Below are 27,989 nucleotides of genomic sequence, written 5' to 3' on the forward strand. Positions count from 1 at the left end.
ATTCGTATTTTTTTATGATAAATGGTCGTTTCTTACGCCTGCAGAATATATTAAAAAAAAAAAAAAGAATAAGGCACGAAGAAAAAAAAAGTGAAAGCCGTTTACAACTTCCTGTAACGCCGAATTGGAGCGCAGCTCTTGAGGAGGAGGGGTGGAGGGTATATTCCTCCTCCTCCCTCGTGATCATGCCTGCTAGTCCTCCTCCCCTCCTGCTCCCCCTCCCTCTCCTTTACCACCTCCTCGTCCTTCAAGCTCCTCCCCTCCCCTCGCCTCCGCCTCCTCGTCTCTCCTCCCCCCCTCCTCCACCTTCGTACTGCTTTCCTCCTTGCCGCTCAAGCCGGACAGAGGGGAGGAGGAGGAGAAGGAGGGGGAGGAGGAGGAGGGGGAGGAGGAAGAGGGGGGGAGGAGGAGGGGAGGAGGATAAGGGGGAGGAGGAGGAGGGGAGGAGGAGGGGGAGAAGGAGAGGGAGGAGGAGGAGAGGGAGGGGCGCGGTTACGCCGACGCCGACGCCGACGCCGACGGCGACGGCGACGCCGACGCCAACGGCGGAAGGCCGACGCCAACGGCGACGCCGCTCAGGCTGGAAACGGGCCCCTAAGAGCTGCGCTCTAAAAAAAAGTAAATACACGAGAATGTCAAGTGTTCCACCCCGATAGATGGCGCCCGTGTGTCCTCTCGTGGTTAAGAGGTTTTAACAGGTGTTGAAGGACACTGTAGTAGGCAGTTGTAAATGTGTTAGCCACCCTGTAGATAACATCTAGCAAACACATATCCTTGTCATGAGCTTGGTCCGGCGGTGCACCGAACGCTTCAGGGATGGCGTATTGATTGCCGAAGAAATAAATACCGCAATATGGACGCGCGGCCCTAAACAGTAGTGACGGCGCGCGCGTCAAGAATGTTTTAGGTCGCACTTACTGATCGCCGAGAAAATAAAAGTCGATATACAAGCTGTACTTTCTTCTTTTTTTTTTTCTTACTTCTTATTTCGTCTACACGTTGTTTCACCTTAAAGGCCGACGTACACATCACGCTTTCCACTTTTGACCGCCACCTCCTTTCCTATATCCTCTTCACGTTTTACCTTGCCCCAACATGGCTCCCCTTCGCAGCTTAGGAGAGGGGAGCGCTGAGAGGATTATCTTCCCTGCAGAAAACCGAGGTTGTACGTCGGCCTTTAAGCCCAGACCACGGTAGAAGAAACACATTTAGGTGACGACTCTGTCCCCTCTTCCCGCGGAGAGCGAGTGTCCACATCGCGTTCGGAACTAGCCTCGAACCAGGAGTAGTTAGTTCCGCGCCACTGCGGAGGTCGCTGAGGTATGAGATCCTTCTTCGGCGGCCACAGTGTCGGCGACGTAGAGTGCTCGACTTTTTCGCGGTGTGGGGGTGTGGTGGTGGTGTGCGGCCAGTGGCTGGCCTCGTGTTTTGCTTTGGTGCTGTGTAGATCACAGGTGTCACCACTGTGCATGAAGGTGAGCCTTAACCCGAAGAAGAAGAAGAAGAGGAAGAGAGCACACATTTACAGACTCTGGCGACTTGGTGGCGGCGTGTTCGACATACAGCGCACTGACTTCGATCTGACGGTACTAACTTTCACGAGAGGCCCGATAGCCGTGTGGTACAACTTATTAAAATAGCTAATGTACGTGTTACAGACTACAAAAAAATAATCGTGGTTTCCTTGGCCTTACTGCAAAGCCTCACTGTTTTCTTTCTGTGGTCTTTGATGCGTATTTTAGCTATTTAATAAGTTATGTTGCACCGTTATCAAGCCCCTCGCAAAATTTGGGGCCGTCTGTTCGACTATACAGTGCGCTGTACGTCGAATTGAAGTTTTGCTGTGCATTATATGGGACAAAAAAGTGTAAGGTGATAACATTTTTTTTCTTTTTAGAGTGTGGGAGAAACAAACGGAGCGGTCGGTTTGGGAGGGATCCCATACTTGGGCGCCATCTATCCCCGTGTGAGTGAAGCGCGCTCGGTGCGTCGAACATAATGTGGTCGCCGCGTTGGACACAGAGTCATCACCTAAATGTTTCTTTTACCGTGGTCCAGACGCAAGCTGATGGTAACAATCGGAAAGCGCCAAAAGCGAACCATAGTGGTTTTCGTCATGTTTCTGCGAGTGTTTCTCTCATCATTGAACCAATCCTAAAGAGAAAAGGCCCAGTGACTTTCGCTTTTGATGCTTCTTCTTTGGCCCCCATTACCTCGTGGCGTCGGCTGCGTCTGGATTCAAACGAAGTATGCGCCGAGGAACTGAGGGAGATTGGGAGACGAGAGCCCGCGGGAACGTCAGAACGCCGAGCTCTGATTAAAATGATTAGTGGGTAGACCTAATGCTAGATTCCATTGTCTCCTCCGCATTCGTCAAACGCGTTCTAATCCGAGAGGCGAACGCCGCACGCAGGCGTTCCGGGTTCTAACGCGCTCTACGAGTGCGCTTCCTCTATACTCACAAAGCCCGGCAGTTCGACTACGGAGCCATAGAGTGCCCGATCGCAGATTTGGAGCGCGAGGATCTGGTAGCACAGAGCATCAAAGAGCCATCTCTCGGGGAACCTGGACGTCAGCGCACAGCGTTTGTAGCAGCGGGGACCCCAAACACACTTTTTAGCTCGTGAGAAGTGTGTTTCGGCGTTTCGCCGCAGCGGGGCGCCAGTCACGTGGCTCTCCTCTCATTCGTTTTCTGCCGCTTTATCTTTTCCATTTCGGCGGCCACTTCTTGAGGCGATCTGCCAGGCTGTGTCAATATATAGGAGGCTATGGCAGTGGGGACAAAGGCTGCCTTTCTGTCCACCGCACTCGTCCGAACAGGTCTGAATGCGAAAGTCAAACGCCGGACGCCGGCGTCCCAGGAGGGCGGTGGCGACGAAAGCTTTAGGTCTACCCACTAATCACTCCAACCAGAGCTCGGCTTCCTGAAGTCTCAGCGCGCTCTCGTCTCCTCCTCTCCCTTAGTTTCTCGCCGCATTATTACCAGATGTTTAAGTTTCGAATTTATTTTTTTTATTTATTTATTTCAGTACCTTCAAGGCCCAGGGGGCGTTACAGAAGGGAGTGGTGGAAAACATAAAAACAAACAACAGGTAGTAAATACAGAAATTGAAACAGAGAATGAAAGATGCAGACAGCGCCGGTTATTAAGAAAGTACATAACACTCAATGGCGGATCTGAATGTGAAATCGTCGGTAATCATTGCGATGGAGGCGGGCAGGTGGTTCCATTCGTTACTAGTCCTTGGGATAAATGAATCGAAAAACAAGTTAGTGCTACAATGTGGCACGCCTACTTTGTTATGGTGGTCCGAACGAGATGAGACGTATGATGGCTCTGAAAAAAGTTCAGCTTTGAGGTGCGGGTTATAATAATATATTTTATGAAATAGCGTGAGTCGCGATATTTTTCTGTGCAGAGAGAGGTTCGGAAGGTTCAAGGTTGCCTTCATAGAGGATACACTAGATGAACGGGAGTAGTTCGACAAGACAAAACGCGCGCTGCGATTCTGTATCGATTCTAAGTTATTAGTAAGAAATTCCAGGCCTGGGTCCCACACAAAAGATGCGTACTCCAGTTTAGAGCGGACGAGAGTTTTGTAGAGGAGAAGCTTTAAAGATGATGGTGCCATAGAAAAGTTACGACGCAAATATCCAAGCATGCGGTTAGCGTTATTTACTATATATGTTTAACATGCATTTGCCAAGACAGATTAGCTGTTATGTGAACCCCTAGGTATTTGTATGACGTTACTTGTTCAAGTGCACTGCCTGAAAGTTGATAATCGTAAATGTTTCCAGAAACGGTCTGACGCGCAATCCTCATTACTTTACACTTGCTAGTATTTAGACGCATTTTCCAGATATCACACCAATTAGAGATTTTGTTAAGGTCAGACTGAAGCACATAGGAATCGGAACTAGTAGAAATGACTCGAAAAATGACGCAGTCGTCAGCAAACAACTTGATGGATGAGTTGATAGAGTTAGGAAGGTCATTAATGTAGATGAGAAAGTGAAGAGGGCCAAGCACAGACCCTTGCGGCACACCTGAAGTGACGGGACTTCTTCCGCAGTACACGGGGTGTTTGTATTTGAAATAATTACCAGGCATGTTTAAAAAAAAAAACGTGAAAGACATAGCCTTTACTACAGACCGCATTAGTGTATATATACTAATGCGGTCTCAGGAGCCCAATGATACGGCCAGGGAGACATAATAAAGGCGGCTAATCGTCACGAGAAGTCGGAAAATCAAATAGGTTTATGAATTTTCTTTTTAGTTTGTGAATCTAAATGTATGGACCCGATGCAAAACTTCCCGAGGGTAAATATAAATCATAAAAGCGGCAAATTTTTCAAATATTTGAATCCCGTGGAAAGCATGATAGGGTGTTTAGCACTCGTCCAACAAGGGCGAAGCGACGGCGGTACGAACACGCGGAGGATAAGAAACGTAACCGCGAGGGCGCCGTTTTCGCACCTCCCAACCTTGAGCATATTAATTTCTTCCGTCTTAATTCTGCGGACATTCTATGCTTGATCGCGCAATCGATGTCCGCAGTGACACCAGGCAATTTGTGCGCCTACCCTTCGGGTGAGTAGAATTAGTGCTTCAGAGACGCGTTTTGCATATTATTACGGTTCTCTATACGTTTGATAACGGCAGCTTTATGCTGCCTTTACAGGTAACACAATGTGGCCGTCAAGAGCTATACTTCACGTTTAGGACTTAGAGGAATGGAATGGAACGGTTCAGCCATTCCAGGATTGGTAATCGGCCCAGTGTTTCCATTCCGAGGACTTGAAAAGAATGGAATTGTCGGTAACTCTAATTCCGCGGAAGAGAGTCGGAATGAAATAGGGGTGCTCACACATGAATTTTTAGATCAAGCGCAGCCTTAAAGGAGGATAAGAGTCTTATAACACAAAATTACAAAATTGCATATTAAGAAAAAAATAGCATTCTGATTGATTGACGGATTGATTGAGTGAAGGATTCATAGATTGATTGATTACATTGTTACTTTGACACAGATGCCAAGGAAGTGGGGCAAAAAGTGATTTAAATCACCTGACGAGGTCCCAACCACCAATACAACACACAGGCAGCAAGCCTTCACATTTAACATAAAAGAACGTACGCACAGCTCAAATTGCTTACTGTAGTATATTACAGCTTAACAAGTAATTCTTAACATAATTGTTTTTAAAGAAGCACGCAAGATATTTTATGGGCCAGTTGATAAATGCTAATATGTTTATTGAGAGCATCCGGGATATAATGTGACAGTAATAATCGCTGGCAAAGGGGAACAAGGGGAACAAAGGACCAAAACAAATCTCCAAAAGGAGCTGGGTGACTGGTGCGCGACCGAAAAAATCCGCCTGGTCCTGGTATCAAACCAGGGACCTCTCTATTTCCAGTGATGGAGCACTCTACCAACTGAGCTAATCAGGAGTTAAACGTCAGTAGAGCAAACGGGTTTTATCAGCTGCTACCAGTCTAACACCAAAAATGATGAATGGCCTGCATTTTAATCTTATTATTACAATGCAAATAATGCGAAGGTGAAAGCGAGCTGGACAAGTCATTCTTCTCCAGCTCGCTTGCACCTCTGAATTAATTGAATTATATTCATAAGTTGAAAGTGCAGGCCGTTCACCCTTGTTGGTGTTAGACTGGTGGCAGCTGATAAAACCCGTTCGCTCTACTGACGTCTAACTCCTGGCTAGTTCAGTTGGTAGAGCGCTCCACTAGAAGTGGAGAAGGTCCTGGTTCTATATCAGAACCAGGCGGATATTTTTCGGTCGAGCACCTGTCACCTAGCTGTGTTTGGAGGTTTGTTTTGGTCCTTTGTCTCCCTTATTTCCCTTCTCCTGGAATTATTATTGTCATTCTTGCCCAGCTCGTTTCCACCTCTGCATTATATGCATTATAAATATAATAGGATCCTTTTTGATTACTGTAATTTCTTCTAACTTTGGACTTTAGGAATGAATTGCTGGTGTCTCAGGTTGTCATTTGTTTGTTTCGGTTGATATGTGTAATAAAAACTAATGCAACCGGTGTTAAATTGAGAATGTATCGAAATCGCGACCTTTAAGCAGAAAACGTCTTTCAATGTTAATATTTTATGTTCAATAAAATAGGGGCGGTTGATTCCGAAAAAGGCAGATTATCGATTAACGAACTGCTCGTTTTTGTAATGTAAGCAAATGCGTGGAGCTGGTTTTTGTAGTCGAGCCCCATACCAACAAACAAAATTGTAGCTTCGAGCGAATCAGCCATGTATCGTGTTGTTTTAAACACCCTGGAAGAAGATATCGTAAATTTAAAATTAAGCCAATTAATCGAGAAATCGCTCTCCTAAGATTGTTCACATGAGCTATCCAGCTTAAATTTCCGTGGAAACAACCACCAAGGAATTTAAATGATTCCACGCGTTGAACATCAAAAATTGGAGAGACATGTTATTCGGTACTCTATTGAGTGTATTTTTTGCTGTAAAAATTCAACTTCATTTTTTACTATTTAACTGTAACTGACTAGAGAGTATAACCACAAGTGCAGTTGATCCAGCCTAATATTCGCCTCTCTTTTTAGACTATCTCAGTATTTACTAGTGAAGAATGCGGTCGTATCATTCGCGTATAAAATTATATCACGCGTATCATCCATTATCCTCCAAGGACGGGAGGGAGTAAAAAGGGTTCCATTCGTGGGATGTTTGAAGGATTTCGGGGGAGAATACAAGAAAAACAACTGCTTCTTAAGCCTCGCCTGTTTTATAGGGTTGCCAAAAAACAATAACCTCCCCCCCCCCCCCCCGACCCAGTCCCGCTTCCGGGCAAGGAGGAGGTCGGCTGTGTTCGGCTACTGCGAAAATACGGCCTCCTCCAGGCTCGGGGGGAGTTCCATATCTTCAACTTTCAGTCCGCTCTACGCAGTGTCAGCTAAAGGGTGAGCAGAGTTTCAGCGGTTGTCCTTTTCTGCATCGGACCAATGGAAACGCAGCATGGTTCACATATTTGTTCAGGTTGCGTTCACAGCAAGCGAAACGAGAAAAATAACCGGGACACCGGGACATCAGTGGCTCATGCTTGCTTCCAGAAGCTACTTTTCGGATTGGTTGCCACGTCTTGTGTGGAGAACAGTTTTCGATGTTACTTGGTCTTTCCTGTCGTTTCGGTTGATTTGAACGCAAGCAACGTAAATGTGAGAACCAGCCTTCACAATACCTTGGCCCATTTTCGCTTGAGGCGGGTTTTATTTTTTGGAATATTTTCGGTGTTCACGTATTTTCTGGGAAAAAAGGTCACTAAAACATAAAAAAAATTAAATATTAAAGTGCGGTTTGGTGTTAGTTGTTTTTCACTAGATATCAGGGGCACAGAATAGCCGCTGCCCGAAAATTGCGGACTTTGTTTTCTGTCTGGTAATGGACACGAAATGCTGTCTCTAACGTCAAAAAAATTAATAATGGCTACACATTAGGAACTCCACTTCGCGAGAATATTTTGCGTAAATATATTATTTTTGGATTGGTGCAAAATCACTCTGTAGAATAAATAATATATTTAGCATAGTGTGCTAATGAAGTGTCAAATTCAGATATCGAGGTTACATTTCCGACTCTAAAGTGATACACGAATTCATCCAATTGAGCCGAAGTAAGGTGCGTTAATCACCGCTACTCAAGGGCTGTGTTACATTTAAAAAGTAAATCGCAACGTTTTCGAACGTATTAAATTTAACTGAGACTCGCGTAAGCCCGAAAGAAAAGGAGGCATTAAATTTAACCAAGGTCCTTCAACGTGTAAATTTTCCTTTCCATAACTTAAGATTTCCAACTGGCGATAGGCGGTCGTCGATAATTTGCTGGAGGCTAGCAAGGGAAAAGGTCTCTTTTTCTTCTTCGAGGACTTCTCCGACGGTCCTCCGAACGGACGCCCCTTGAGTGAGCTTAAGAAGGAAGTCGGCCAGAAATCGCCGCCTTACGCACGCGGGCCGCGAAATCCGAGCCGTGTGTACCCGCGGGGGAGTAGATAACGTGTCTTCGCCGCCGACTTTCCGAGTGTTGTTTTATTGCTGGACCTTCCTCGGAGCTAGACCATGGATTGGCAAGTCTTCTGACGGGGTCGGACATATGAGATCCGCGGTCCGGAAACCTCGTTCTTGATTTGAGCGAGTTCTCGGCGGCATGCGGGAAAGTAGACGGACGTTCTCGCGCTGCGGCTCTCCAGGGCGGCGTGTCGGGGCCACGGCTCTGGCGGCGGCGCTGGCGCTCCTGGTGTGGCGCTTGCCCGGGCCGGCCCGGGCCCTGCCGGGCAAGTGGCCCATCCAGCGGATGACCAACTTCAGCGGCGACATCCTGCTGGGGGCGCTGTTCCCGGTGCACGAGCGCAACGCCACCTACGAGTGCGGCCGCATCCAGGACGAGGGCGTGCAGCAGCTGGAGGCCCTCCTGTACACGCTGCAGAAGATCAACAACGACAGCGCGCTGCTGCCGGGCGTCACGCTGGGCGTGCTGGCGCTCGACTCGTGCGACTCGACGGCCTACGCCCTCGAGCAGTCGCTGGACTTCGTCAAGGGCTTCATCGCGCGCAGCAGCATGGGCTTCTCGTGCGCCGACGGGTCGTCGCCCGCGTACCGGAGCGGCGCCTTCGACCGCGTCGTCGGCGTCATCGGCGGCCAGTCGAGCGCCGTGTCCATCCAGCTGGCCAACCTGCTGCGCTTGTTCCGCGTGCCCCAGGTGAGCTACCAGTCCACGAGCCCGACGCTGAGCAACAAGGACAAGTTCGGCTACTTCTTCCGCACCGTGCCGTCGGACGTGAACCAGGCGCACGCCATCCTGGAGCTGCTGCGCGCCTTCCGCTGGACCTACGTGTCCGTCGTCTACTCGGACACGGACTACGGCAACAAGGGCTACGACAAGCTGCAGGAGCTGGCGGCACGCTACCGCATCTGCCTGTCCAACCCGCAGAGCATTCCCGGAGACCACTTCGCCGAGGCCGACTACGACGCCGTGCTGCGGAGCCTGACCCACAAGAGCAACGCCCGCGTCGTGGTCGTCTTCACGGACAAGCGCACGGCCAGGAGTCTCATGCGGGCCGCCTGGAGGAGGCGCGACCGCTTCGTCTGGATCGGATCGGACGCCTGGAGCGGGCTCGAGAGCGTCGCCCAGGGACACGAGGTAAGAACCACCACCATCCCTATCCACCTACGAAACTTTGACGTCACGTCGCAGCCGTGGCGCTCTGGTAGGTACGGCGCATGCGCAGAGGGCGAGCAGCGACGCGTGGGCAGCGTGTCCGCAAGATACGTTTAAAGAGCTGAATCGGCTGGGGACGTCCGTCGTAAGATGAGACGGAGTATGGTGGAGGGTGCGATCGAGTGCGTGAGCTTCGACTCCACTGCGAGATTACTGCGCTTCGGCTCCTCGTGTCGAGGCGGCGGTCTGTGTTCCCATTTACTAGAACGATGTCTTTACTGATGCCGGCAAAACAGCAGACGTGGTTGTACCTTCCTCAAAAAACTGGTTAAAAGTATCCCTACAAGGCGCAACGAGGCCGACAATGAAGGTGCGGAGAGGAGGGGCCTACCCTCCTCTTCGTACCCTCCCCTCCTCTTCCTCGAGAGCTGCGCTCTAATTCGACGTTAAAGGGAGCTGTGAACGTCTTTCATTTTTTTACATATATATAGAAATAGCAATTTTTTCTAGATATCGTTTTTAAAGATGCTCAGATTGGTAACCGTTTCAATGTAATCAAGTTGGGGAACACATATAAATATGGCAAAATTGGGTATTAATCGTGGGTTCTCTCGATTACCGATAAGGTGTGTTATAATGCCACCACTCCTCCGTGTTCCTTTGCAGCTCCCATCTTTGATTATTATATGTTTCGTGATAGTTATAAATATATATTAGGTACAAAATCTGCAAGCTGGCCCTTATTTTGGTTCCTCAAGTTTATTCCATTACTTCATCAAGGCTCTCTCAAATCTCACATGTCAAAACCCGGTAAAATATAATTGCTAATATTTTTAAAGGTCAAACTAATAGGCCTTAATTTTCTCCTCTAATCAACAAAAAGTAATTAAAAAAAACTAGCAGTGCAGTGACAAGAGTTCGAAGGTACCAAGCATTCGGACTGGGTCTGCTCTGCTCGAATAGCCGACCTCATATTTGATAAAGCACGCTTACACGTTGTGCGAAATGAAGCTTTTTTATACATATTTGCGCCCTTGACAAATACGCCGAAAGAAAAAATAGCAGCGACCTTTAATACATTAAGTGCTGGATGGTTATCTTGGAGGTGTGGCTAGGAGGAGGCTATGATATGGGGAGAGAAAAGGAAGGGGAAAGGAGGAGAGGGGATGGGGTGAGGATTGGTGTCTCACGTGACGCATATTTTCCGGCTAAATTTAGCGAGGAAACTGAAGGGTTGTAGAGGTCCCGTGACGCCGATTTTTTCCGCTAAATTTAGCGGGGAACCTAGATCGGTGTCTAGGTCACAGGACGTCAGTTTTTCTACTAAATGCAGGGGGTAACCGAATTGCTGCGTAGGTTACATGACGTCAACTGGCCCCTAAATTTAGCGAGGAAACTGAATTTATGTTTTGTCCACAACACCTGAATTTTTCCGCTCAATTTAGCCGGGAAGCTTAGTTCATATATAGGTCTCGTGCAGTCACTTTCCCCAAGGTGTATAGGTCACGTGACGTTGCGTGACGCTACTTTCCCCGCTAAGTTTGGCGGAAAATGTACGGACGAAGTTTTGGGTTGGGGGTAGCGTTAAAAAGCATTTCATGCTTTAAAATATTTAAAGAAGGTTTACAACTGCGCGAGTCCGAGGGTCGGCGAGACCGTAAACAGTAAATCTGCTAAACTGCCTAATGCTTCTTGACCTCACAAATATTATTAGCACGCTGCAACTAACCAGGTGATGTATACGCTTAAAGAAACACTCACGGAAAGCCTCTTCTTCAGCCATTCTCACATGTGGCAGAGTTTGCTTTCAAAGCACCTTGAATGTTTAAAAACCAACCCCACCGTATTGTGTAACAAAAAAATAATTACCCCAAATTGAAGCAATTACTGATTTTATGCTCAAGTGAAACCAGGTTGCCTTATACTGTTGTCAATTTACTTAGATCCACACACAAATATTAAGATTACAACATTCCACGTTTTCAGTAAAGGACTTTAGCTGAGGTAATCCCGCGCTCCGTGTGCCTTCGCGTAGCTCCTTCGACAAGGCACAGCGGAAGCACTCCCTCGGTCAGCCCCGGAAAATGACTAAGCCCTGAATGTCTTGACTCAACTGTGAGATTCGTTCTGGGTCATTTGGTGGACTACTTCCACACCCAGTTCCCCATAATGCATCGTCTTTATGGGTCTAGGTTGTTTCCTAGATTTCACTTTTTTTTAGATCACGCCGGTGGCATCTTTTGCGCTTTAGCGGTTTCGGTTAGAATAGTAAACGAGCGTGTGTTTGTGTAAAGTTCGAGGCATACTACAATTCTGATGTAAAAACAAATAAATCAAACCAAGTTTAGGAAAGCCATAGTTTGTAAACATTAGGTAAATTGCCGTGTGACGCCCATGAGAATAAAAGAAAACTTGCGAGCTCTACAAAGCTCGTGCTTCAATTTCTCAATAAATTAAGTGGAAGTAAATCACTGCACTGAATCAATAAAGTCCAATAAAGGACAAAGGTCCAAAAATTATTTTAGCCACAAATATGAAATGCGCTGAGACGCAGCCATATAAAACTTGGCTTCGAGTAGCTCATTGCAGCTACAAGCTCTGTGCGAAGAATTTGTCCGTTATTAGCGACTCCAGCGACCTATACGGGGCGCCACCACCAAACAAACATGGCGGCTGGGTCCAGGTCGCGTCGGCTCGGCCGGGCCGCCTGAACGGGTGGCGCATTCAGTTTAACATATTTTCTTTTGTTTAATGCCCAATTTTATAGGCATTTGAACTGAGACGGTTAAATGTAGCCGGTGCGCATAAGCTTGCCGAGCATAGTTTTGTTTTGCCGGTGTTTTTTTGTTCTTTTCATCTCAAACTTTCGTTCCGGAGACTTCGCTCAAAACCGAAACTATGGGCTCCGGAGAAACGGTAATATACTCTAATTGATTTTGATCATCTAAGGAAAGCGGCGATGGCTACAGAATTGTTCCACCGAGAGTAATTTTTAGCTAACTCGCATGCCTCCACCATGCGACTTATCTGTCCGAGAAATTGAGCTTTTGTGCGTATCCGCGTTTAAGAAACAGCTCCAGTCGTCTGCTCGGTCAACAACACAGGCTGCAGGAAAATTACGAAAATTAAGCAAGCGCTTCTCGAGCTAAAAAGCATGTTAACCCGCTGGCGCTTCACTAAGCAGCTGATACTCGTATTTCTATTCAGGATTTAGTAGCAATCGAGAAGTCATTTTGACGAGCCCGTTATGTATTATATTACGTACTATGTTCCACTAAAGCGATATTAGTATATTCTTCGGGCTGAAATATGAACTTAGTTGACTAGCTATCGGGTGACCTGCTGAATAAAAGTATATTTGACAGACAGAGAGATACTATGCTTAAACTTAGCCAAATGGTTCCAGCCGGTAGCACGGAGACGTATGCGGACCAACTGAGGAGAGTCTTTATCGGAGATTCACTCAGAACCTCTCTGCATTGAACTTGACTTCGAATCCTGAATGGATAAAATGAGTATTTTTTGTGGCCGGTCAACCTGAGCAATGTAGACGTATATTGCTGCTCGCGTGCGCACTCCGTGCGTATCGGATGGCGATTGCATCCTTCGTTGAGTTTCCCGCCACCAAAAAAAAAAAAAAAAACAAATTGGGTTGTGTGTGTGTTTATACAGCCTAGAACTCTTCGACGGGGGTATAATATAAATATTGGAGGCGCGATAGATCCTAATGCCGTGGGAGCTTCTAACTTTGCGAGACGCGTCCCCCACCTTTTGAAAGCAGATAATTTCCCTCATTAATCATAGGCAGTGAGCATGTTTTCCAGAATCAAGTAATTGCGAAACTAGCCCAACTCCTTCAGGGTGGTCCGGAGGCTTTTTCGGCGAAAAGCAGCCAAGATGAATAGCCAACGCACCGGCCGGCGTGGCTGGCTCAAACTTGAAGCTAATCGAGCACAACCAAACTCAAGAAAAGCAGCTATCGAACCTTCCCATTCACTTGACTGCAACATTGGTGTTCCCTCTAGTGAAACACCTTGTCTGTCGTCATCAGTTCACTGTTCTACATCCTTATAAAGAAACCCCTTATCAGTTACAAAGTAGTCGTCATTTTGAATGTGATTCGAGACAGACAAGAAATCAAAACGTTTTTCCGTGATTCCTCCCCATCCAAGAAATCGAAAGCACGCGACCGTGTGTTGTGGAGTAAACGGGCTTTCAAACACGTGATGGAAGGAAGCAATCTATCTGAGGCTTCACCACACTAATGAACACTCAGAAAAACTTAAGAAATTTTCGGACCTTCGTCAAATTACATTGGTCGCCACCGCGCCGACAACACGTGTCCGCGAAAGCCACCAGAGACGCGGAGAAGCGCGGAGCGACCTGGACCGGCTGGTTCCCGGTTTTCCCGCTTGGCGGCGTCCGTTTTGCTGGAGTCGCGAATACTTCATTACAGCGATAGCAGTTAGTGGGACTCTTCCCGGGTTTCGCGCCGACAACAGCGCTCCATACCGACGCGGGTTATTTCCGACACTCCGCCAAAGGTTTCCCATTGACGTCACGCCGCTGACGTCCCGCCGCTTGACACGACTCTGATATCACGCCGCGCATCACGTCACCTGTTGAAAGGCGTGAGCTGACACCATGACGTGACATTATCATGTCAGGTCACGTTGCACAGGAACGCAGCGCGACTTAAGCGCGAAACACATGCGCGTCAAAACTCTCCGATCCGACGTGCGAACTGCCGGAACGACCGTTGGAAAAGACAGTTTGGCCGCACCGGAAGGTCGGGCGAGGGCTCCGTCCGGTTCCGGCATGCGATGCGACCAACTTGCTAGATATTCGCCGCACCGCCGTCCGACTGTCCGAGGGCCGCGGTCAATGGCAGAACAGATGGCACGAACGTCATGCTGTCACGTGAAGATAGGCCCACGGAAAGTAGACACGCGCGACAAGAACGCTACCCCGCAAGAGCGGAAGAAAACTATAGGCGCGCAAGCGCTTGGAACGACGACAAAGAGAGGGCGCGGCGAGTTTTTGTTGACGCACATGAAAAATTCACAGAACTCTAGCCATATACAGCTTCGCTGTAAAAGTAACATCACGTAAAATCTTCAGACACATATGCACACTTTAATGGAATACGTATAACAGTGTCCTGTTTGTTCTGAAGTAAAAAAGACTACGAAGTGCGAGTTGAATATTTTAGATTTCTAGGCTAGGTGGCGCAAGCTACCGCCGGTATATATACAGTCATTAGCATTCATCCATCTATCCGGTCGAAAAACACTGAGACTGGGCGGAGCTGAACGGAACGAAGCGTGTTCCGACGCGAACGGAACGAAGCGAGTGTCTCGAACTGACGGAGCAGCTTTTTTTTCGAAATTTTGCACGTCTGGTCGGGTAGCTTTGTCGCGCATGTGTCTCCCGCTTTAATGACGTCAGGTGACACAGTGAGTCACGTGACATGCAGACGTGCTGATAATGGAAACCATAAGAACAATGCCTTTTCGCTAATTATGTCAGAAAGGTTCTCGGGCGATAAGACGAATGAAGCTAGGTAGGTGTTAAGCCGGCGAAACTTTTCGGGCGTGAAGTCAGGTGGAGCTGCACGCTTGAAACTCGAGCGCGCGATTTGAAAAGTGTTCTTCAGTAGCCACAAGGTCGTGCCAGTTTGTGTCCAATAATATTGTATAAGACGTTCGAGCAGCCACACCAACGACGGGGAACGGTTACTACATACACTTGCAGTTTCGTCGTTCCCTGGATTTCAAACTTGGACGCGCGACTTTCAAAGTGTTCCTCTACTACCACAAGGCACTTCTAGTTCGTGTCCAATAAAATTGTTGAAAAGGTTAACGAAATGCTCACTATTAATACACCCTCATTGGTTCCAAAACTCTATGGAATTTTCGTCCATTGTGTTACTAGGTTTAATACGAAAAGCCCATGCGGACTCTATGGTGCGCCCTCGCACCTTTACCGTTCATTCAGTCCATCTGCTACAAAATTACAGCTTAGCGGCTCCGACGTCATACCTGAGCTGTCGCTGTCTTTTTTATGTTTTTTTTTTATGGTCTTTGAGTGAATAAATAAGATTTCTGCTTGTTCATAAACAATGAAATGATTTATAGAGAACAAAACCTTGACTTTAGCAAATTGTTTGCTCTATTTTCTTTCTTTTTTTTTCTTTCTTTTTTTTTTTTTGTTTAGGGAGCTACGCTTTGAAATGTCACACTGTGAAGCTGCCCAACTCAGTGTACATTCGATGAAAGTTCGAGCTTTCTATGTGCAGGCACCCATTTCTCCGGCTCGTCTTACAGCGGAAGGTCCGCTTGTGCCACCCTAGATACATTATGTTCTTAAAACCAAATATATTATGCCGTATATTTAAATGACAACCGAGTTAAACTAACTCTGGAGGTTGTTTATGTCAATTAAAAATTATTATGGTCGCAACACTGCATCAGGCCCTAATCCTGGTACAATGCTTTTTTCGGAAGATAGAATGTTATCTGCGTGACATGTCTTTGGTTGAAGAAGTTAGAAAGCAAATTAGTATCCGACGCCTTTCGTAGTGAAGTAAACGGTTTTTCTGAAAGACGACAACGCGGAACTATATCAGAAGCTTTCGTCAAAGTGATTTTGATAGAGTAAGTTTTGTTTCGACAACGTATGTTTTGATGAACATTTGTTTGCAAATTCGCCCATCGTGATAGATGTATGCACTACATTGGTGACAATGCAGAATTCTTAGTAGTGATGGGTAAAGAGAACAAAATTAAACACTTCAAATCTCTATAACGCGAAATTACGGTTTCACAATCGCGTTTGTAGAAAAGAAGCCTTTTTTTATTGGTTGTCATGCATAATGAAAGTTACGATTAAAAGCCTATAACTTTTTTCTATCAGTAAACAACTGTCACGTAGTATAAAAACATAAAGCTTTATATTTTCATACTGAGGGACGCTTATCGTACTTGAACCATGAAGTAAACGAGAAGTGTTTTCGCTGCTCAAAAAAAACTTATAATATGAAGGCGAATCAAGCTACCGGATTTCAAAATACAGTGATGCCTCGTTAATATGGACAGCTTCATTTCCGCAAAAAGTCGTTCATAATGGGAGTTGTCTAGCATAAAAAGACAAAAATGCATATATTTTACCAGTTTGTCCCCGAGAAGTGTGTCCATATAACGGGGTATCCGTATTAACGTGTCCACATTAACGAAAGTTGACCGTATTTAAAATCACTAGAAATAAGAAGTGCAACTTTTATGCAGGAATAAGTTAGGGTTTTCAGGAAACGTTTGGCGGCTTACAATGCTCACCGACAGCAATAAACACCGAAGGCATTTTAATTCTGATACAATTAGCTTCAAAGCTTGTTAGAATTTCAGAATGCTTGATAAGAAAACCCTTTCTAGCGGCTGCGAATATTTCTGATCGTATTTGCCACTTTCTGTGAGCACGAAAAGTGAAACCAAATCCAGATAGGTTTGTATATAGATTTGTAGGTATCAGCAGTGGGACATGTTTCTGTTAAATGAAGAACAAGGGGGCACCATAACTTGACTGCCAAAAATAGTTGCTCTTGTCACGTTTGGTGTTTTCAATAAGAAATAACGTTCGAAGAGCAATAGTGATGTTTTAATCAAATCAGCGATAGCTGCTGCCGAAGTCTAAAGAACCCCTCCGCGCACTGTATTTCAGGAGATCGTCGAAGGTGCCATCACCGTGTCCCCCATGGTGCAGTCGCTGCAGGGGTTCGACCAGTACTTCAACCAGCTGACGCCTGACAACAATGTGCTTGACCCCTGGTTCCCGGAATACTGGGAGGAGAAGTTTCAGTGCAGGCTGCCCGAGTTTCAGGTGATCTCCGCTAAGACAAGCATACCGGCATTAAAAGGGTACCCAAGAGGACTTCGGGTTCTACGTTTTAATGACGATAATTATATCTAAACGTTCTAAGCTTCTTAACAAAAGCTCAAAATTACGAAAATGCGCGACCTTTTTTTTGTATTAACAACGCTACCGAACATCGCGATACGGCCCTTTTCTGAAATATATATGAACAAGAGACATGTCACGATACTTGGTTGCTCGTTTAATAGTGGAAAGGCCACGCATGATAGTAATTCTTTGATCCTTAGAATGCTTAGAGCGCGTGGACTAAGTTTGATCCATAAAAAGACGATTTCGAAAACTACTTTATTTCCCGCTTAAAGTCTTCTTTTTTGTAAAAAAGATTATGACATTGAAATTTTATATATGTTCCCCATGTTCAAGAAGGTAAGGTTTTAAATTGAGATTAATTTAACGCAAAAATAGCTCCGCATCTGCATATAGCCACACTACAGAAAGGGCCAGATGAGTCACACTCATCATCGGAATCACACGGAGAAACTTCTGTGCACACTTTTTCCTTTACTTCGTTCACCCCTAAGCTGAGACTGCGGTGTAAGCTGCGTCCTCGTTGATCCAGTCATGCGCCTTTCTCTCGCCACGTCATCACGCTCCCAGCCGTATTCACGCTCGGAGGGCCGGGTCAAGTTATAAGAGGGAGGCGGCTGATTGGTCCGGCGGGCACGCAGCTCTCACCGTAGTCTCAGCTTAAGGGGGAAAGGAGTATAGAACACCCATAAAGCCAATTCCTGGTATCTACAGCGTTTGCGGTTGGCACATGTCTCCGGCTGGTGCATTTAGCGCTCTGTGCCGTCGGTATACATCGAAAGGGGTCCCGAAGTAGCAAAAAAATGGCGCTTAGTTGTAGAAGTTTCGGCGAAAAAGACGAGTGAACAAAAGCGTCGCTCATCCTTGTCGGCGGTCTATTCTTTCCCAGCATCAGTTGATACAGTTTTCTACTCAATGCTAATCGCTAACCCAGTTTAGTGTAATGTCTACCTGCGCACTGTTTACTCATGATTTAACCAGATAGTTTCTCAACACACAAAAAATAACATAATCTTAGACATATTTCTTACTTTGCATCCTCAGTATACGAGATCAGACGAGATTACTGCAGTGTGGCCACTTATATTAATACATCCTACACAAGAGAATGCGTGACTCTCCTCTCGAAAACATTAGACATAAATAGAACTCTGTCTGAATTTCATATAGATTACAAGCATAACCGAGGATTACTTTCTGGGGATGAAAACTGAACCCCGATAAAAGCCAACTCTAGAAATTGTGGTTGCGTAACATTCCCACCTTTTCCATAACATAAAATCCAGACTCTCCATGGTTCACTCCATGCATGAAAACACTCCTGAATTTAAAAGAAAAATATCACAATATCTCCACGTGCTGAATGATGTTGATTGGGGCGAAGCTCTGGTGGTGCTGATGACACTGATTTTATTGTTCATAGGTAGCGCTGATGGTGCTGATTTTTTTTTATTGCTCATAGGTAGTGCTGAGTTCCGGGTTGCGTTTGGTAACCCCAGCTCTTGAGTTACTACCACATCTCAGAGGCCCCTACTCGACCCGCAGTCGTGGCCGAGTGGTTAAGGCATGGACTAGAAATCCATTGGGGTCTCCCCGCACAGGTTCGAATCCTGTCGACTGCGCAAACATTTTTTTTTCGTTTTTTAAGAAGACAGATGGGATGGCAATCGATGCGAGCACGGACGCCGGACAAGGCTAGACCCTAAGGAGCTTCGCCCCTAAAACAGCTGTTTCAGTAATCCAAGATTATTAATTCCTCCCGGCGCTGGACTAGTTGCCACACTGTTTTAAATACGTGCAAGCATAAAGGGAGAAATGCTTAGAAAAAATGTAGTCAGGGATTACCAGATGCTTCTTGATCCAACTCAAAGAAGTTCTGGCGTGTTGTTAGCCGAAGTAAATCCCCATAATATTAACACAAGCACGTACACGGGAAAAAATGTCAGCTCGGATAACGATGTGCCCGCGATAAGTCAGCTACAGTCCATCCTGCTTATTTATACAGTGGCAAATAGATTTTAAACAAATTTTTTAAAAAATGTATTGGAAACTTTAAAAGTGTTGTCGCCGCTAGTCTTGATGAAATAGATTATTTCGTATATAGCAGACCGTTGGCAGGATAAAAAAAATCCATCTCGTCTATTTAATTATTATAGTGTTCAGTCTTTTGAGTTACCCAAATAATTAAAAATAGCCAAGGTTGCCCCTGTGTGTAACGGAGGAAGAAAGAAAAGTACTAATAATTATAGGTGGATTTCAGTTCTTCCTGCATTCTCAAGGCGTTTTGACCGCATTATCAATGATAAGCAGGCGAGTTTTTGCTTTAAGAAGCATCAAATAATAACGCAGATACCATGCGATTTTTGGAAGAATAAGTCTGCGGAACAATCAGTGACATCAAGGACAAATTTGTTCTAGATATTGAAAACAAATTATTAACTCTTGTGAAAATTAACTCATGAAAATTATATGTGAAAATTATAAAGGTGATATCAGAAATGTAAGAACACTGTCACCCTTCATCATACATAATACTCTTAAGGCAGACCAGGTATGCCGTTTTGAATTTTTACAATTAATAAATAAAAATAGACTCCACCAGACCAACAGAAAGTCTTGAGTGCACACTCGATTATAAACCCAAAGCCAAAGATGACGGCCATAAGAACGAATTACTATGGACGATAAACGTCAACTTTTCTACTATAACTCGAAATAGAACGTATTTAGACATAGATTTTAATAAAACGTATCCTAGTTTTAAGCATGATTGCAGAAGGTTTCTGGTTGGCAGTTAGATCTTATTTTCATGTGAATAGTGTATTGCAATGAGAACACGATATAATAGCAAATTTCAAAGAATTGTCATTTTATTTTAATATCATCAAGATTTGTTGCCGTTCCTGTTATTCGCATGTTGGAGATATATAATATGAATGTATTCTAGCGTTTTCTTATTATTGTTTGTTATTATTCGTAACATTACTAATCGTTACAGACGTTTATTTGCCTGAAATATACACTACCAAAGAAATGTGCTGCTGTTTTCTTTTTCAAATAACAAGAACGTTGATATATACTATTATCTCATTATGTTTCCAGCAAAGCCTCGACACTCGCATTGTACCAAATGATAGGTATCATGCTCTAACTACACTTAAGGCCTGTTCGCACTCTTGCAACCGAGCACGACCGAGAGAGACCAGACCGGTTTTTAAGCCTCTCGCGATCTCTTAGGACCAGCTCCGCTGCCGCGCGTCGCGTCCTAAGAAGTCGCAAAAGGCTTAAAAACCGGTCTGGTCTCTCTCGGTTTTGCTCAGTCGCAAGAGTGTGAACGGCGCTTTAAACTTAAAACCAGGCTCTCGTAAAATCCTTCCGACCTTAGAACAATATATCTCACCATGGTGCCTTGCAAACTCGTGGTATACACGCCATATATAATCTTAATCTAGCTCATCCCGATTGATTTAAGTTTCCGTTTGATAAACTGTAGAAGAACACTCATGTGTTATCTAGCTATTCGGGGTCATTGCTATTCTTCAAATGAGCACTAAAGAAAATAACTAGACCGACGACATCTTCGTCGATTTTGACAAAACATGATGCTATTTCCCACTTTTTTTAAAGCTATCTCATCTTCGTATTAAGCCATACATTCTTGACTAAATTAAATGCATGATCAAACACCAGATTTTCAAACTAAAATACGCTAATTTTGTCTGGTGGCATGAGAATGCCTTGCTCACAAATTGAAATTTGTTCAAAATAAAGCCGTCCGTTTTATTGCTCGTCAATTCTCTATTTACTAGCGTCACGTCATTGAAAATCGAACTGAAAAAGCGGAATGGAAATCAAATGCATTATCTCGAAAACCGTCATCGGTTGGCCAGTCTATATCTCATGGCGTTGTGAACAGGCCATAAATTTCTAGGCAAACCTTCTGCAAACATCTATAATCCAGCTCCAAATTACGCACGTTATAATTTTCCTTTTCGCCCCTTCCAATGTGCATCAATGGTCGCAGCACCAGGACATACAGAAACAAAATCGGAGACAAACTCCATTCCTATAAAATAAAATGTGAAGAGCATCTTGAATTAAGCCATTTGTTATTTGTCACTGTTTTGACGTTTATTCATTGTACATCGGTTTGTTTTTCTTTTGGGTTATTGGCGGTGCTCTTGCTTAATCTTGACGCAATGCGTTGGAATGTAAAAACTTATTCTGGGTGCTGTGTATTTGTTATTTTGGCGTTTAGATGTGCAGAGACTCTCACCTTACTTCAAAGCGATTTTCCTGAGCAAGAGAGGGAGTTAGTTGCACGAATACCGTCTTCCCGAAGTGTCGTCTTGCCGATGTGTTTTTGTGTGTTTTGGAATATATGCTTTTCCTGGTTATTTTTCTCTATTGTTGGTATTCCTTTAAGTGTTCTGATGCATTTATTCTACATACTGAATACGTAAAATATAATGTTTTATAGTTTGCTTCATGCGTAGATTAGGACCTTTACCCCCTTATGTAATGTACTCCAAAGAGTGCCTTTGATGTAATAATCCTCCTATTGAAAATCAAATTTATCTGTCGAAAATCAGCATGATGTCACATGTTAATCTTCTACACAGCCTGACATTGCATTCATATTTTTTTAGCAAAAATGTTAGTTTTACCTTGCCATTTGCCCAACTTCCTTCATACCCGCAACTACGCGTTCTGCGAGTGCTCTTGTGCAATGGCGAGACACTGACATATTTTAGGGTGAGCTTGTAGAAACGTCGCGTTAAACTTTGCAACAAACTAGCAAGCCTTCCAGCCAAATGCCCAGGTATACAATTTTGGATTAAGTACTTTGTTAAAATAAAGATGAATAAACAATGGCCTCTATTAATATATATTGTATATTCTTGAAGGGTATGTGTTATGTTTCTTAACGATTATATCCTCTAGCTCGCAGTACGAGTCTGTATCCCGCTATAGTGATCAACGGAAGGGGGACGGAAAAGGAAGGCGCACACATGTATCATTCTTACGCATGCGATGTGACAATGTAGTGGGGAGCTTGATACTTCATATCTGCGGTATGGAGGACACATCGCATTTTAAGAAAACAGTATTATCTGGGTTTTCATTACCTTCACCTAATTAACATTAACTGTTAGGCTAGTTGGGTAACATCTTAAATACAAAAGCGCGCAGGACAAGGACAGTACACTGATCAGAGGAGGACAAGCGCTTGCCCTCTTCGTATTTTTGTACTCTCCATGTCCTCACCGCTTTGTATTTAAGATCTCCACATAAGCCCTCTCTCTGGAAATTATAAGTCTCACTTTGTGTTCTGCGGGGAAATAGGGGCGGGGACCATGTTCGCGGGCAGTGAGAACGTTAGTGAAATAAATACAGTAGTTTGAACTGGTCAAAGTTGGGCAGCATTTTTTGTAGCGCGGGTGTGATTAGACCAAAAACGTAATTTATTTATTTATTTATTTATTACAATACCCTCAGGGCCCATAGGGCATTACAGAGGGGGTGGGGCATATAAGAATTCACTCAAAAGAAAATACAAACGTAAAAGGCAGTGATTAAAACACAATCAATTCGACAAAATATTAACAAAAGTGATTAGTAAGCGCTTTTTTAAATAAATCAAGTGATGGGATTGCTGCTAAAGATGCTTGAAGGTGGTTCCACTCAGAAGATGTTCTTGGTATGAAGGAGTCGTTGCATGCTGATGTCTCACAGTAAGGAATGCCGACCTTGAGACGATGATCAATGCGTGAAGAGATATATGCGGGGTTAAGGAATAACTTATCTTTTAGTGAAGCGTTGAAGTGATAAATTTTGTTGAAAAGGCATAGACGAGATATTTTTTCGCCGTAAGGAAAGAAGAGGCAGGGACAATGAGGTTTTCATAGATGATACGCTAGCGGTGCGATGATAGAATAGATAAAACGTACTCCACGATTTTGAACAGCTTCAACGTTAGTCACAAGCGTTGTGTGACCGGGGTCCCAGATTGATCAGGCATACTCTAATTTTGAACGAACTAGAGTTCTGTACAGAAGCAATTTTAATGATATTGGGGCTAAAGAGAAGTTTCTTTTCAGATATTCAAGCATGGAGTTAGCGTTAGCGATAATATGATCAGTATGTAATTTCCATGAAACGTTAGAAGTAATGTGAACACCAATATATTTGTAAGGCGTCACAGATTCCAGTAGGTTGTTAGAAATTGATTATGGTGATGGGGAGGTGTTCCGATGGGAGACCCTCATGGATTTGAATTTGTTAGTGTTAAGAGTCATTTTCCATAAGTTACACCATTCGGATACAGCACACAGGTCACATTGAAGTAGTGTTGCGTCAGAATCGTTAGTTATTTCACGGTAAATTACACAGTCATCGGCAAATAAACTTATTGAGGATGATACACACAGTGGTAAGTCATTTGTATGAATAAGGAACAAAAGAGGTCCTAAAAGGGAACCTTGTGGGACACCAGAGGTAACAGGACTAAGGGAAGAATTAGTTTCATTCGCACAAACATATTGAGATCGATTAGTTAGGAAACATGTAATCCACGACAAAACATTAGGATCAATGTTAAGTTTGCTAACTTTAAAAAGTAATAATTTATGAGAAACTTTATCAAAAGCTTTGGCGAAATCAAGAAACACACAGTCAACCTGGGACCCACGGGCAAGAATGGAAAGTAGGTCATTAGTGAAGGACAGAAGCTGAGTCTCACAAGGAAGAGATTTGCGAAAACCATGTTGTGAGGGTGAAAAGAAAGAATTTGAATCTAAGAAATTAACTAAGTAAGAATAAATAATGTGCTCTAAAAGTTTGCAGGGGGTGCTGGTTAACGAAATGGGTCTGTAATTAAGAGGATTATGTTTGTTACCTGTCTTGTGAAGTGGAACCACCTTTCCTTTTTTCCAATCATCCGGTAAGACACCAAGGTTGAGTGACTGCTCAAAAATTTTTGTAAGAAAAATTGACATGTAATGTTTAGTATTCTTAAGAAATTTAGAGGTAATGTTGTCAACACCACACGAGGAAGAAATTTTCAAATTATCAATCAACTTTACAATCCCGTCGTAATCAAAAGCAAGCGGATTCATGGGAAAGAATGCATAATCTGGAAAAATAGGATAATCTAATAAACCATCATTATCAGTAAACGCGTTAACAAAGACGTCGTTCAGAATGGATGCACGTTGAGCTTTCGGAATGTCAACACCCTCAACATCAGTGAGCGGTACAGCCATTCCTTTAGGCCCGTTCATAACACTCCAAAATTGTTTAGGGCTATTTGCTAACATTGAAGGAAGGGTAACATTAAAAAAAGTCAGTTTTGCTTGCTTGATGGCTGCCTTATAAGCATTGACAACAGATTTATAAAGCTCCCAGCGCTCAGCGAGGCCAGACAACTTTGCAGCGCGGAAGAGGCGTTTTTTCTTATTAGCAAGGCGTTTAAGAGTTACATTAAACCAGGGAGACACGTGGTTAGATACGATATTCCTACACGGAATGAATAAAGTAATTAGAGAATCTACTTTGTTTTTAAACATGTTCCAATTAGTCTCAATCGTGCGATCTGACAACGCAGGCAGAAATTCGTCAAGAAAGCAAGCCAACTCGTTATTTATTGCAGCGAAGTTTGCTTTGCTATAATTGAGAAAGTGTTAGGTAGATTTTTAGCAACATGCGAGGAAGCTTGCAGGCTGAAATGCAAAATAGCATGGTCGCTAATGCCCGGTAAATAAGTTATAGAAGAAGCGAGATTATGGTCAGTTGTAAGAATAAGGTCTAGCACATTGGCTGTCGCATCAGTAATCCGAGTAGGCTCAGTGACACATTGGAAAAAAGAAAAATCAGAACAGAGACGAATGAAATCCGAGTATCAGGAGAGCTACTAGATGCAGCGGGAAACGGTCCAGACCAGTTGATCAAGGGAAGATTAAAATCACCTAGTAAAAAAATGGGTGCAAGGGGGAACCTTGAACAAATCATATTTAAAGCATCACGCAAATCCGAGCAAAAATTTGCAGGAGCGTTGGGAGGACGGTAACAAACGCACAAAATAATATTTCTATAAGCGCACTGTAGGCGTACGCAAACAAGCTCCAACGGGGAAACAATATTCACGTGATAACATTCAATGGCTTTATTCACTGCGATTAAAACACCTCCCACACGCCTATCTGTTCTGTCACACCGATAAAAATTGTAGCATTTAACAGAGTCAAAAATTTCATTTCTGCGATTTCTGGAACATTTCATCAAAAATGTTCCGGAAATCCCAGAAAAAAAAAAAAAAAGGTAAATCGTTTGTGTTGCTCTTTTCGCAAGAATATACTACGCAACGCCTAGCGCTCAGTCTCCACCGAAATGTAGTCCGAGATGTCCGGACCACTTGCCAAAAGTTAACAGCCTGCCGTTACTCGATCCGAGAGTTATAAGTGATTTTCAGAAACGTTCACTGAAGAAATTGGGCTCGTTTCCAGTAGCCGACGCCATTCTGCACACATTGGTACCCATCGTCGGCCGCCGTTTTCCCTTTGAAAATTTTCGGAAATCTCTTACAACTTCTTGAACCCGAGGACGGCAAGATTTGGAGCTTCGGTATCTGGTGCGACCCGTTAACACTACGTATCTCTGAGGACGATGCATTCGGAGGCACATTGTTTATTTTCTCAAAGAAAAAGCGTTTAAAAGCATTTCTTAACGAAGCCCCAATAACGAAATGCTGCCCGTTCGTCTGTGCATCCCCCCTCCCTAAATTTAGCAGGGAAATTGACGCTACTTATCAAAAGCGAATTCAGTTGTCCAGCTAAATTTAACAAAAAAAAAAACGACGTCATGTGACTTAAAAAACCCTTTAATTTCCCCGCGAAATGTAGCGGGGAAATTAATTAGACTTTGCGCTTGAGCCGGGCCTGGAGGTGCACATCCAACTTTTCCCTCTGCGTATTCAGTGTGTGCGTACCATGCGCCAGGACGTCCAGGCGCCATCGAAGCGCTCCCTTTCCCCATTTTCACTCTCTTTTTCTGGCCTAATAAACGTGTCTCACTACTACAAGCGGGAAAAACCGCTAGTAGTAGTGAATTAGGTCTCCTCGTTACGTTTAGTGTGAAGTTTCCCCGCAAAATTTAGCGGGAAAATATATGGGAACAAGAGATAGTCTTTTGAGACGTGTTTATTCCTTGAACGACGGTCCTCTAACGTCGGTCCTAACAAAATCAGCTCTTTGCTGTACTAGCGTGTCAAAGGCAGTGGTTGCACAGAGTGTGGTGGTGGTTTAAAGAGGCTGGGGACACACGCGGAGCTTGGATGGTGCGAACGGTGTAAGCTTTGCCGAAATCGCTGGACTCGGTTACGCATGGGTCCGCGACCGTGCGCCGCGCCTGTATCAGTCAGGGAGGCATCCGGTTCAGCGGGTAGGAAGCAAGTCACTTCGTCTTTATTGTCGTCTACCACTCAGTGTGGCGGTGGCGCTAGTGTCATGACTGTTACATTTTCCTTTCTTTGGACTATGGAAAACCAACAAGAAATACATACGAAAATAAACAAAATACACAAAACACAAAATATAAAAAGGAATAACTCAAAAGCCAGTTAAGCTTGCTCCTGGAAGTTCTGATCGTAGCTTAGCCTTTGGGGTCGCCGCACAGTTCGGGTTGATGTCCGAGCAAAACGTGGTCCAAGTTCACTAGCCCGATCATCCTCTGTTCTCGCTGCGGAGTTGACTGCAGCTGGGGAGCTGGTCGGAGTTCTCGTTGAAGTAGCGACTGTGGTTTGGATGGCTGGATCATCATGCTGCACTGTTGGGGTCAATGCAGCCGGTGCAGCTTGAATGCTGGTCAGGGCACAGGCTGGGGAATCCTCCAGGTGCTCCTCAAAGTAATCGGAAGTCATCAGATCTTCATTCGTCGGTCGCAGGTGTTCTCTGTTGCGTCGACATTCCCGGCCATCATGCGTGACAACCAGTGAAGAACGAGGCGCCACGTTCCTTAACACTTGGCCCTTTGTGACCCACTGTCCTTTGTCCATCAGACATACCACGTCACCTTCCTGTAGCGGCCTCAAAAGACATCCTTTGGTGTTATCCTGTGTGTGTTTTCTGGCTGGTTTTGGAACTGCTGGCGCGAAGTCAGGAAGACGGGACCTAATGCGACGTCCCATTAGAAGCTCGATGGGGCACAGGCCATCCTCCAGGGGTGTTGACCTGTAACCAAGCAATCCCAGCCAGAAGTCTTCATTAGCTTCAGCAGTTTTCCGCAGTATTCATTTAACCACTTGCACACCCTTTTCTGCAAGACCGTTGGAACGTAGAAAATGGGGACTGGACGTCGTGTGTTTAAAATCATACTTGAAAGCGAAGCTCTGGAACTGACGTGACGAGAACTGTGGACCGTTGTCGCTGCACACCTCTAGAGGTATTCCGTGTCTAGCAAACATGCTGCTTAATGACCAAATAACAGTTTCTGATGTTGCCTCTCTCAGCATACCTCTGGTAAGTTGGAAAAGGCATCATAGGCAACTAGGTACGTGTTCCCCACCTGCTCGAAGAGGTCTACACCAACGCGCGTCCATGGTATGCCTGGAACCTCACGCATCATTAGTGGCTCGTTCGGTTGCTTGTACGCAAACTGTTGACAGATTGAGCACCGGTGAATCATTCTCGATATATCTTCATTAATGCCGGGCCAGAAAACTAGCTGCCTTGCTCGTGCTTTACACTTATTGATACCAAGATGGCCATCGTGTATCCTCTCGGGTATTCGCTGGCGCATGGTCTCTGGATGACCCCCCTTTTG

The 27,989-nt window shown here is 44.7% G+C and overlaps 1 protein-coding gene across 3 annotated transcripts in view; it reads left to right on the forward strand.

Annotated features, from left to right (window-relative positions):
• The first annotated feature begins 8,056 nt into the window (after window positions 1–8,056).
• LOC8029976 (metabotropic glutamate receptor 2) overlaps window positions 8,057–27,989 on the forward strand; it is a 99,345-nt gene continuing 79,412 nt past the window's right edge. For 2 of the 3 annotated variants that reach the window (XM_040502309.1, XM_029985430.3), the window contains exons 1-2: window positions 8,151–9,197; window positions 16,932–17,090. In XM_040502309.1, the coding sequence (XP_040358243.1) occupies window positions 8,205–9,197; window positions 16,932–17,090 (1,152 nt within the window). In that variant the 5' untranslated portion in view covers window positions 8,151–8,204. Of the gene's footprint in view, window positions 9,198–16,931; window positions 17,091–27,989 lie in introns of all 3 variants that reach the window. The other variant, XM_029985429.3, reaches the window with a different exon arrangement.

The sequence above is a fragment of the Ixodes scapularis genome, unplaced genomic scaffold, assembly GCF_016920785.2.
Source record: "Ixodes scapularis isolate PalLabHiFi unplaced genomic scaffold, ASM1692078v2 PGA_scaffold1__304_contigs__length_218370807, whole genome shotgun sequence".
Taxonomy (NCBI): Eukaryota; Metazoa; Arthropoda; class Arachnida; order Ixodida; family Ixodidae; genus Ixodes; species Ixodes scapularis.